The sequence below is a fragment of the Eubalaena glacialis genome, chromosome 10 (assembly GCF_028564815.1).
Source record: "Eubalaena glacialis isolate mEubGla1 chromosome 10, mEubGla1.1.hap2.+ XY, whole genome shotgun sequence".
In the NCBI taxonomy this organism is placed as follows: Eukaryota; Metazoa; Chordata; class Mammalia; order Artiodactyla; family Balaenidae; genus Eubalaena; species Eubalaena glacialis.
In genome coordinates, this window is record NC_083725.1 from 42,514,569 (window position 1) to 42,527,247 (window position 12,679).

At 37.5% G+C, this 12,679-nt stretch overlaps 1 protein-coding gene across 1 annotated transcript in view; it reads right to left on the reverse strand.

Moving 5' to 3' along the window:
- The window catches only part of CEP126 (centrosomal protein 126), a 171,384-nt gene that overhangs the window by 94,337 nt on the left and 64,368 nt on the right, over positions 1-12,679 (reverse strand). The window contains 1 exon segment of the mRNA XM_061203698.1: positions 9,439-9,550. Within this exon segment, the coding sequence (XP_061059681.1) occupies positions 9,439-9,550 (112 nt within the window).

Genomic DNA, 12,679 nt, shown 5'->3' on the forward strand with positions numbered 1-12,679 from the left:
TGGAAGAGTTTGAGAAGAATAGGTGTTAGCTCCTCTCTAAATGTTTGATAGAATTCACCTGTGAAGGCATCTGGTCCTGGACTTTTGTTTGTTGGAAGATTTTTAATCACAGTTTCAATTTCATTACTTGTGATTGGTCTGTTCATGTTTTCTATTTCTTCCTGGTTCAGCCTTGGAAGGTTATACCTTTCTAAGAATTTGTCCATTTCTTCCAGGTTGTCCATTTTATTGGCATAGAGTTGCTTGTAGTAGTCTCTTAGGATTCTTTGTATTTCTGCAGTGTCTGTTGTAACTTCTCCTTTTTCATTTCTAATTTTATTGATTTGAGTCCTCTCCCTCTTTTTCTTGATGAGTGTGGCCAATGGTTTATCAATTTTGTTTATCTTCTCAAAGAATCAGCTTTTAGTTTTATTGATCTTTGGTACTGTTTTCTTTGTTTCTATTTCATTTATTTCTGCTCTGATCTTTATGATTTCTTTCCTTCTACTAACTATGGGTTTTGTTTGTTCTTCTTTCTCTAGTTCCTTTAGGTGTAAGGTTAGATTGTTTATTTGAGATTTTTCTTGTTTCTTGAGGTAGGCTTTTATTGCTATAAACTTCCCTCTTAGAACTGCTTTTGCTGCATCCAAAAGGTTTTGAATCATTGTGTTTTTGTTGTAATTTGTCACTAGGTATTTTTAAATTTCTTCTTTGATTTCTTCAGTGATCTCTTGGTTATTTAGTAACGTATTGTTTAGCCTCCATGTGTTTGTGTTTTTTACGTTTTTTGCCCTGTAATTGATTTCTAATCTCATTGTCTTGTGGTCAGAAAAGATGCTTGATATGATTTCAGTTTTCTCAAATTTACTGAGGCTTGATCTGTGACCCAAGATGTGATCTATCTGGGAGAATGTTCCATGTGCACTTGAGAAGAAAGTGTAATATGCTGTTTTTGGATGGAATGTCCTATAAATATCAATTAAATCTATCTGGTCTATTGTGTCATTTGAAGCTTGTGTTTCCTTATTAATTGTCTGTCAGGATGATCTGTCCATTGGTGTAAGTGAGGTGTTAATGTCCCCCACTATTATTGTGTTACTGTTGATTTCCTCTTTTATAGCTGTTAGCAGTTGCCTTTTGTATTGATGTGCTCCTATGTTGGGTGCATATATATTTATAATTGCTCTATCTCCTTCTTGGATTGATTCCTTGATCATTATGTAGTGTCCTTCCTTGTCTCTTGTAACATTCTTTATTTTAAAGTCTATTTTATCTGATATGAGTATTGCTACTCCAGCTTTCTTTTGATTTCCATTTGCATGGAATATCTTTTTCCATCCTCTCACTTTCAATCTGTATGTGTCCCTAGGTCTGAAGTGGGTCTCTTGTAGACAGCATATATATGGGTCTTGTTTTTGTATCCATTCAGCGAGCCTGTGTCTTTTGGTTGGAGCATTTAATCCATTCACGTTAAAGGTAATTATCGATATGTATGTTCCTATTACCATTTTCTTAATTGTTATGGGTTTGTTTTTGTAGGTCCTTTTCTTCTCTTGTGTTTCCCACTTAGAGAAGTTCCTTTAGCATCTGTTGCAAAGCTCGTCTGGTGGTGCTGAATTCTCTTAGCTTTTGCTTGTCTGTAAAGCTTTTGATTTCTCTGTTGAATCTGAATGAGTTCCTTGCCAGGTAGAGTAATCTTGGTTGTAGGTTTTTCCCTTTCATCACTTTAAGTATATCATGCCACTCCCTTCTGGCTTGTAGAGTTTCTGCTGAGAAATCAGTTGTTAACCTTATGGGAGTTCCCTTGTATGTTATTTGTTGTTTTTCCCTTGTTGCTTTCAATAATTTTTCTTTGTCTTTAATTTTTTGTCAATTTGATTAGAATGTGTCTTGGTGTGTTTCTCCTTGGGTTTATACTGCCTGGGACTCTCTGCGCTTCCTGGACTTGGGTGGTTATTTCCTTTCCCATGTTAGGGAAGTTTTCAACTATAATCTCTTCAAATATTTTCCCGGGTCCTTTCTCTCTATCTTCTCCTTCTTGGACCCCTATAATGAGAATGGTAGTGTGTTTAATGTTGTCCCAGAAGTCTCTTAGGCTGTCTTCATTTCTTTTCATTCTTTTTTCTTTATTCTGCTCTGTGGTAGTTATTTCCAGTATTTTATCTTCCAGGTCACTTACCCATACTTCTGCCTCAGTTATTCTGCTATTGATTCCTTCTAGTGTATTTTTCATTTCAGTTATTGCATTGTTCATCTCTGTTTCTTTGTTCTTTAATTCTTGTAGGTGTTTTATCTTTAATTCTTCTACATCTTTGTTAAACATTTCTTGCATCTTCTAGATCTTTGCCTCCATTCTTTTTCCGAGGTCCTGGATCATCTTCACTATCATTATTCTGAATTCTTTTTCTGGAAGGTTGCCTATCTCCACTTCATTTAGTTGTTTTTCTGGGGTTTTATCTTGTTCCTTCATCTGGTAAATAGCCCCTCTGCCTTTTCACCTTGTCTATCTTTCTCTGAATGTGGTTTTTGTTCCATAGCCTGCAGGACTGTAGTTATTCTTGCTTCTGCTGTCTGCCCTCTGGTGGATGAGGCTATCAAAGAGGTTTGTGCAAGTTTCCTGATGGGAGGGACTGGTGGTGGGTAGAGCTGGGGGTTGCTCTGCTGGGCAGAGCTCAGTAAAAGTTTAATCAGCTTATCTGCTGATGGGTGGGGCTGGGTTCCCTCCCTGTTGGTTTTATGGCCTGAGGTGACCGAACACTGGAGCCTACCCGGCTCTTTGGTGGGGCTAATTGTGGACTCTGGGAGGGCTCACGCCAAGGAGTACTTCCCAGAACTTCTGCCGCCAGTGCCCTTGTCCTCACGGTGAGCCACAGCCACCCCCCACCTCTGCAGAAGGCCTTCCAACACTAGCAGGTCTGGTTCAGTCTCCTATGGGGTCACTGCTCCTTCCCCTTGGTCCCAGTGTGCACACTAGTTTGTGTGTGCCCTCCATGAGAGGAGTCTCTGTTTCCCCCAGTCCTGTCAAAGTCCTGCAATCAAATCTCTCTAGCCTTCAAAGTCTGATTCTCTAGGAATTCCTCCTCCCATTGCCAGACCCTCAGGTCCAAGCTTGACGTTGGGCTCAGAACCTTCACTCCAGTGGGTGGGCTTCTGTGGTATAAGTGTTCTCTAGTTTGTGGGTCACCCACCCAGCAGTTACGGGATTTGATTTTATTGTGATTGTGCCCCTCCTACCGTCTCATTGTTGCTTCTCCTTTGACTTTGGATGTGGGGTATTTTTTTGGTGAGTTCCAGTGTCTTCTTGTCAATGATTGTTCAGCAGTTAGTTGTGATTCCGGTGCTCTCGCAAGAGGGAGTGAGCACATGTCCTTCTACTCCACCATCTTGAACCAATCTTTCTGTCAGTTTCTGTTTTGTACATAGATTCATTTGTATTATTTTTTAGATTCCATGTGTATGTGATATCATTATTTCCTTCCTTCTGCTGACTTTGGGCTTTGTTCTTCTTTTTCTAATTCTTTTACATGGTAGGTTAGGTTGTTTATTTGAGATTTTTCTTATTTCTCGAGGAAGGCCTGTCTTGCTATGAATTTCCTTCTTGGAACTGCTTTTGCTGTATCCCCAAAATTTTGGAAAGTTGTTTTCTACTTTCATTTGTTTTGAGGTATTTTCTGATTTACTCTTTGATTTCATCATTGACCCTTGGTTTTTAGTTGCATGTTGTTTAGTCTCCATGTGTTTGTTCTTTTCTGCTTTTCTTTCTGTAGTTGATTTCTAATTGATACCACTGAGGTTGAAAAAAATGCTTGATATAATTTCTATCCTCTTAAATTTGTTGAGACTTGTTTTGTGACCTAGTATGTGATATATCCTGGAGAACATTCCATGTGCACTTGAAAAGAATGTGTATTCTGCTGGTTTTGGATGGAATGTCCTGAAGATATCAGTTAAGTCCAACTAGTCTTGCTGTGCCATTTAGGACCACTATTGCCTTATTGATTTTCTTTCTAGATGATTTGTCCATTGATATCAGTGGGGTGTTATAGTCTCCTACAATTATTGTACTATTGGCAGTTTCTCCATTTATGTCTGTTAGTATTTGCTTTATACATTTAGATGCTCCTGTATTGGGTGTGTATATGTTAAAGAGTATATATCCTCTTCTTGTATTGATCCCTTTTTATCATTATATAATGCTCTTTTTGTCTTTCGTTATAGTCTCTGTTTTTTTTTTGTCTGATATGAGTATTGCTACTCCTGCTTTCTTGTCATTTCCATTTGCATGAAATATCCTTTTCTATCCCCTTACTTTCAGTTTGTGTATGTCTTATGCCCTGAAGTGAGTCTCTTGTAGGCAGCATATTGAAGGGTCTTGTTTTTTTTTTTTTTAACCAATCAGCTATCCTATGTCTTTTGATTAAAGCATTAATCCATTGATATTTAGAGTAATTTATTGATAGGTATGTACTTAATGCCATTTTATTACTTGTTTCCCAGTTGTTTTGTACTTTTTCCTCCATTGATTTCTTCTTTTTGTTTCTCCCATTGTGGTTTGATGATATTCTTTTGTAGTATACTTGAGTTCCTATCTTTTTGGTTGTCGTGTATCTATTGTAGGTTTTTGCTTTGTGGTTACCATGGGGTTCATATATTGTTAACTCATAATTATATCTACTTGCTTTGAACTCATAGTCATTTAACTTCAAACACATTCTAAGAGATCTACGGTTTTTACTCCCCTCCCCCATATTTTGTTTTTGATGTATTTTTTTTACAGCTTCATGTTTATCACATAAGTATTTATTGTAGTAGGAGTTACTTTTACAACTTTTTGTCTTTTAATCTATGTACTGGCTTATTTAAGTGATCTTCAATCCCCATACATATGTCTTTCCTATTGGGATTTTTCCCTTTCTGATAGATTCTTACTTCTTTTCCATTTTGAGAAGACCCATCAACATTTCTTTTAAGGTAGGTTTAGTATTGCTGAATTCTTTTAGTTTTTGCTTGTCTGAGAAGTTCTTTATCTCACCTTCTATTCTAAATGATAATCTTGCTGGGTAGACAATCTTAGGTTGCAGGTTCCTCTGCCTTTTCATTTTATTTAACTTTCTGTATCTCTATGATTTTGGGTGAAACAGTTACCTATTGTGGTCTTGAAGGGGTGTTCTTATGTGGGTGTGTCCCTATGCAGACTGTGTGTGCCCAGTGAATTTGGTGGATTTGATGTGGATGCCAGTCATATCTTTCCTCATGGTATGCTGGCCTGTATCACCTTGGTAGGGAATGTGGCTAGTAATGGAGGAGTTAGAGCCTGTGTGAGGTGTGAGATGTACTTCCTCTCTGCTTAGTGGCCATCACTGCCCTGTCAGGAGTGAGATCTGATCCAAAGTTGCTGGAGCAGAGGCCCTGAGATTTGGGCTCAAGCTGGTTCTGCTTCCTTTAAGTGTGTGTTTTTCCTTCTTCTTGCACTGGGCCTTTGACCCAAAGGCGGGGAGTGCTGAAGCAAGTGGGGCTCATGTGCTTACAGAGGGCTGATATGCTGCCCTGTAGGCATCTGTGGCTCCACTCAGATGCAGCCTAAGTTTGCATCTTTTCCCCTGTTGTGATTGCCCCAGATCTAGTGTAAGGCTATGGCATGGAGTGGGAGGGGTTGGAGTGTTTGCTTGTCTGGAACTGGGGAGCATGGAATGGTGGTCATGGGAGTTCAAGCACCTGCACTGCCATCAGAAGTCTGGGCTGCTTCTGGGGTACTGTTTAAATAACTGCCAACAATGGACACTGCTCCACTTAGACCACAGCCCAGGCCCCTAGGTAGCCTCTGCATCTTTAGATTGAGTCTTTTCCCAGGTCCTGTCTGGCCTAGATCCAGGGCCAAGCTGTGGCTTGGAGTTAGCAGGGCTTGACATTCACTCGGCTCAGACTGGGGTGTGTGGCAAGGCGGCAACAACTAGGGCACACCTCTCTCTGCCCTGTCTGGTGGTAAGCTAACACTTGCACACTCCTCATGAGTGGAGTCTAGGCTTCTCTAGCCTTTCAGTGGTTCTCCAAACAGCCAAAGGGGCTTGTCTCCTATATGTAGGACCCCAGGAGGGGGACGTCCAGTCTGTGGCTTGACCCACTCACTTCCCAGGGTGAATGTCTGCCTGTGTGAGCTCCCTTTTCCTCTTAGTCCTCTCCCAGAGGCACAGGCCTCTTACCTGATGCTTTTCTTCCCATCCTAGCTAATTACATGTGTATCTTTCTTACAGCCTTGGTTGTATAGGAGTCCTTCTGCATGTTTCCAGTTAGTTTTCCATTAGAATTGTTCCACATGTGGATGTATTTTTGAATTCTTTGTCAGGGGAGGTAAGCTCACATCCTCTTCATCTCCCACCTTCCATACTCCAATTCTTACACTTCTATTTGATCAACATTCTTAAACTCTTATTTATGTTTCTTCTCTGCTGTGAAAAGGCATTTTCATTTTTTCTTCTCTCATCTTTTCCTTCTAACCACTCAAAATATTTTTATTCTTTGTCAGATTTATCCTTTTCTCACTATACAAAATAGTACTATTTTAGTTTAGGCAGTAATGATCTATCCCTTGGATTAGTCCATTAAGTTTTTTTAGTCTCCTTGCTTCCAATTTCTTTCCACTCTTTTCATTCTCCAACATTCATACCAATTATCTTTCAATAATAATAAAGAGGATTATATCACTCCATGCTTAAAAACCTCCACTGGTTCTCTGCTAGTTATAGGATAAAAATTAAAAGTTCCTAGACATACAAGCATTTCATATCTGATCTCAATCTACATTTCTAGATAATCTCCTGTCCTACCAACAACACATACTACAGTCCTGCCACTCTGAACAAGTTCTATTTCCTTAGGTGTCTTTGCCCTTTACAACAATGTAGGCCTGAACATGCCTAAAATCAACCTATGCTACTTTAGTAGACAATTGGTACTCATCCTTTAAGTCTCCTCTCCAACTTCAAATTTCGTACTTCTTTATCACTTTGCTAGTATTTCTGTAACTGCCCCCATAATGCAGTATTACTTGTCTTATGATGTAACCACCATTAAACAGTATTATAATGTAACTGAAAACCCTTCTTGGGCAGAGAACCATATCTCATTCATATGTATAACCCTTGTTAATCAATGTCCAAATAATAGGTACTTAAGACACTTCACATTTTTATTCTCTACCTTTCTAGACTGCAATTCTGTTACTCATCAGTTTGACATCCATATTTAAACATGATAACATATCTTCCATCTTAAGGGAAAAAGCCATATCTTGGCCCTACATCCCCTCTGGCTATTGTTCTACCGCTCTTTTCCTTTCACAGCCAAGCTACACTTGGTATTTTTTCTTTCTTGCTCTCCATTTCTTTCCAACTCATCTCAATCTCTTTTCTGTCCCTATCCCTCCACTGAAATTTCTCTGACAAAAGTTGCCAGTGTGACTTTTTTGTTGTGAAGTACAGTGGACACATCGCCTCTAAGCTGGTTATTTTCTCTTTACCCCTCCAGATTCACTTTCCATACTTCTCTACTTGTCTCTGCTAGGCAGAGACCAAGTGATCCCTTGCCTTTTGATTTATGGCTGACTTTGACCAATGAAAGGTACTAGGAAGAGATGGGAGAGTGACAGAAGAAAGAAGTTTTTGATAATTGTTCCTCTGGCTTCCTCTCTGTTGGGCTTGGTTTAGTAGTGGCAATGTTCCTCTACCTAGCAGCCCTCTCGTATAGCTATAGCTCTTTTCAGTTCAGGTCTGTGGTGGTAATACTGACTTTGTTGTCAGTTCTGGGGTTGCTTCATCATTCACTGTTGGCTTCCCAGTCTCTTTACTAACCTTTTTTCATTACCCCGTTTAAACGTTACATGTTTTCTGCCAGTATCCTGACTGATACAAACTTTTTATTTTACTGATTCTCTAGAAGCCATTTGATCTTTGTAAACTGCTTTTTCCCCCATGAAAGCCTGTACTTCCTTAGTTCTACCTTCTCTCTCTATATAGTCCGGTATCAACCATTCTGTTCCTATCTGTAGGCTTCTCTTTTTTTCACTTCCTTAAATGTTGCTGTTCTTTAGTGTTCTAACCTAGCTCTGTTGTCATAATATATAATCTCCACAGCTGATCTCATCCACTGTTTTGGCTTCAAATGTCTTAAGCCTAGATCTTTCTCTTGAGCTCTAGACCCATGTAATTTCAATTACATATATTGAAATAGCCTCCTGTTTTGTCCTCTTTCAATCAGTTATCCACACTTGTTCACAATAGATTGGAATGATATGTTAAAAAAGAAAAGTTGATCTTATCTCCCATCTGCTCAAATCCTTCATTGACTCCTCCTAAATGCTCAGGATAAAGTTTATATTCTTTAGCATGTAGGTCATTTACCTCTCCAATCTCACATCTAGTGAGCTATTGGTATCCTGCATTCTATTATTCAGCCATCTCTGACTCCTAGAACACATCATTCCTTCTGTTACTCCTGGCCTTTCCACATGCTCATCCCTCTGTCTGGAATACCATCTACCCACTTGTTTCATGATTAACTTCTATTTTCTTCAAAGCTTTGCTGAAGAGTTTTTTATTCCATGAAGTCTTTCTTGAACTATCATAAAGACTGAGAGAATGAATTTAATTGTTCTTAGATCTGATCAAGGGAACTATTTGCCACAGGTATTCTAAAAATGGAAGTACTTTAGTAAATAACATTATAAACAGGTAAAATATTAACATAAATTACATATGAATTGTAGACATCATTACATAAATTAATGTTAAATATTATTATCATTATCCATTTGGTACTGTTCTATACTTTTTGAAGCATTATTTTACTTCTCTCCTAGATTATACTCTTGGGATTATATTTTTGAATATTACACTTCTCCATATCCCCTTCTCAATGCCTGATATAATGCTATGCACATAGTAGGTTCAAGAAACATTTATAATAAATAAATGGAAAATACAGGATGTCAGAGGGTACTCTGGTTGGTTGGTCCATCCTATTGCTTCAAGATAATTCATTTAAACTAACCTGGAGAGGAACCAGGAGGCACTGTAGCTTTTTAAAGATATCCAGGAAAGATTTTCAGTGAGGAAAAACTCATTTCTACTATAAAGTTACTCCTTTTACCTAAATTTATATCATTACAACTCAAAATATTTTTTTCTCTCAGTAAAACCAATATCAATGTTTTTAAGATAATTCCCATAGAAAATTACTAACATAGGCAGCATTGTAATACCAAAGACAACAAATTAAAATTCCTACTTACTCTTGAAGCAGCTTATATTGTACTCTACCTCAATTCAATGTGTGAAAATAAAATAGTAAACTCTAAAACAGAGGTAAGGAGTAACTGATGAAAAGACCTACAAACTCAGCAACTAGAGAGCTATTTAATTATTATATATTAGTAATTACACATGATAATCATAAATTACTTACCTCCAGTCTATTATTGGTCTGTGGGAAGAGGGAAGGTTTACCTCTGATTTTAAGTTGGATTCCTGAATTTGTTTGAGGGCCTCTTCTATTGGAGGAACTGGTTTTTGAAAAACTAAGGGGATAATAAAGGTCAAATAGTACAGAATCACTTCATCTTCAACACTCTCCTTATATATAATTTAATTGGTCAATGATAAAATACTACCTTAAAACTTTTGTAAAAATATATTTTTTAGAATAGTGTAAATATTTTAAATTTAGACACCCAATTCCCTAATAAGAAACAGTTACCTCAAAATTATCATCACCAATTTTAAGAATATTTATTTGGAAAAATGAAATGCTGAGAAATGTCCAGCCTTTTTAGTCTGGCATGGAAACTCCATTATATCTGATTTCATAGTTCCATAAACTTCTGACAAAATTTACAAATATTCTTATGAAGAAAAGGGGAAGATATAAAAACACCATTTAACATTTATTGAGAATTTACTGTTAAAGACATTATTTTTAAGCACTGTATAAGTATTAATTAATTTAATTCTTACTAAGGCCTTTGAGACAGATGCTATTTGAATCTCCATTTTGCATCTGAGGAAACTGAAGCATAGAGAAGCTAAGTAACTTGTTCAAAGTCATACATTATATGGACACTCATCCACATACCACTCTGCACAACCTCTAATCCAACCCTAGCTCCCATAAGTATCCACTTTCCCGAGAATTTCCATTGTACACTTTGGTACACACCTTCTTGTTTCAGTTGAAACATAGCTGCTTTTTAAAGGATATTGCTTTTCCTTCAGCCCTCTTATGGGGAGGCACAAATAACTAAAAATAACTCAAGGTCTGAAGGTAGAGTAGGTGACTTTCTAGCTCTCCAATGACACTACCAAACTGTTTCCTCCTTTCTCCTTTAAAAAACCCATGTCCTCAGATTTTTCCACTATTATAATGTTTGTTATTTACCTTAAAATGTTTAAGCAAAACCAGTATATTTTTATGAATGGGTTAGTTCAAACTTGAACTCTAGAGTCAAGGGGTGATTGCATAAAATACTAGTGAAAAATGCACAGTTATAAGATGGTTTGCTGGATATTCTAATCATAAAGGACCAATCCTCTTGAGGCAGAAACTATCAAGCTTTAGATTTTGATTGTTTTTCTAATTAGCATAATCAATGTCCCAAATGGTTGCTTACTGGGAAAACTAATGGCCAGTTGCACAGCCTGATGAATGTTAAAAATGGACTTTCTTTGTTGAAATTGAAGATATTTAAGACAAGTGGACTTTCCTAAAATATTGTAATCACTCTCTACCCTTGCATGAACAGAGAATAAGAATCTAGGGAGGTCTATACCCTATACCCTTACAGATGGTATTGAGGTTTGATCTCTGATTAGTCTTGGCTCCAGCTGTTAAACAGGAACATTTCTGATGGTCCAATACCAGAAGGCACAAAAATTTTGTCTCTGGAATGTGACTGCATAAATCTGAGTGGATCTTTCACATAAAGTGTAGTCAGAGCACCTAAAAGGATAGAGAACTGGGACTTTACTGAGCTTAGAGAACAAGTTGTACCAATCGTTTTGTGTCTGCTTTACTAAAAATGTTTAGTTGTGCTAGACTATAGTCTGAGACTTCGCTTTTATTAACACTCACCACTTATTGTCTATCAAAGAGAACTTAAAAACTACCTTTAAAACTAAGGTAGTTTTACAAACAGTTTAAAAACATCCATTACTCTTTCTTGTTGCTGTTGTCTAATGACCTTCTAGTCACTACCTCATACTCACTGATGAAAATTTAAGCTTACATTTTTTGAGTACTTACGGTGTATTCGGGCTTTATTATTTCATTTAAACCACTAGCCTCCTCCTTCCAGTTCTTTTGCTCTAATATTCTAACTCCAACAATTCTCTGACTCCAACAATTTTCTGACCTCATCGAAACTCCCAATCCCTTTTTCGAAGCAAGGGGAAGCATCAGCTATCATGTACATCGGGTGAACCTTTGGTTTAACTCTCATAATTTGGGAATAAACTAAACCAATAGACAATTAAATACACAGTTATTTACCATAGCTTTGTTGTTGCTCTTCACTCATGGCATTACATTTTCTTAAAATTTTAATTTAATATTTTGTACAGGTAATATATTCATGTTCAGAAATCAAAAAAATAAAATACACATTTGGAAGTCTTGCTCTTATTGGTCATTTGTGTATTCTATCACTGTTTATGCAAATACAAACATACATAAGTATATATTCTATTTTAAAAAGTTGAAGTATAGTTAATTTATAATACTATATTAGTTTCAGGTGTACAACACAGATATTCAATATTTTTATAGATTATACTCCATTTAACATTATTAAAAAATAATGGCTATATTTCCCTGTGCTGTACAGTATATCCTTGCTGCTTGCCTATTTTATACACAGTAGTTTGTGTCTTTTAACCCAGCAGTCCCCAACCTTTTTTGGCACCAGGGACTGGTTTCGTGGAAGACAATTTTTCCACAGACAGGGGTGGGGGATATGGTTCAGGCAGTAATGCGAGCGATGGGGAGTGATGGGGAGCAATGGGGAGTGGCAGATGAAGCTTCGCTCGATCGCCCACTGCTCACCTCCTGCTGTGCAGCCCTGTTCCTAACAGGCTGCGGACCACTGGTGGTCCACGGTCTGGGGGTTGGGGACCCCTGTTTCAACCCATACCCCTACTTTTCCCACCCTTTTCACCCTCTACACTGGTAACCACTAGTTTGTTCTCTGTATCTGTAAGGTTATTTCTGTTTTTAAATATACATTCATTTGTTTTATTTTTTAGATTTTGCATATAAGTGATAACAGAGCTTGTCTTTCTCTGACTTATTTCAATAAGGATAATACTCTATAGGTCCATCCATATTGTTGCAAATGGCAGAATTTCATTCTTTTTTGTGGCTAATATTCCATTGTATATATTTTCCCTAATTCAGTTAGAATTCTTATTACTATTGCTTTGAATTCTTTATCTGGTAAATTATTTGTTTCATTATTTGTGTTTTTCTCTTGCTCTTTCAATGGAGACCAATTCTTCTGTCTTCTCATTTTGCTTAACAGTCTCTGTCTCTATGAAATTAGGTGAAACAGCTACCTATTGCTGTCTTGAAGGGGTGTCCTTATGTGGGAGCATCCCTATACAGCCTGTGTGTCCAGTGGTTTTGGTGGGAGAGCTGGATTTGACATGAACACAAG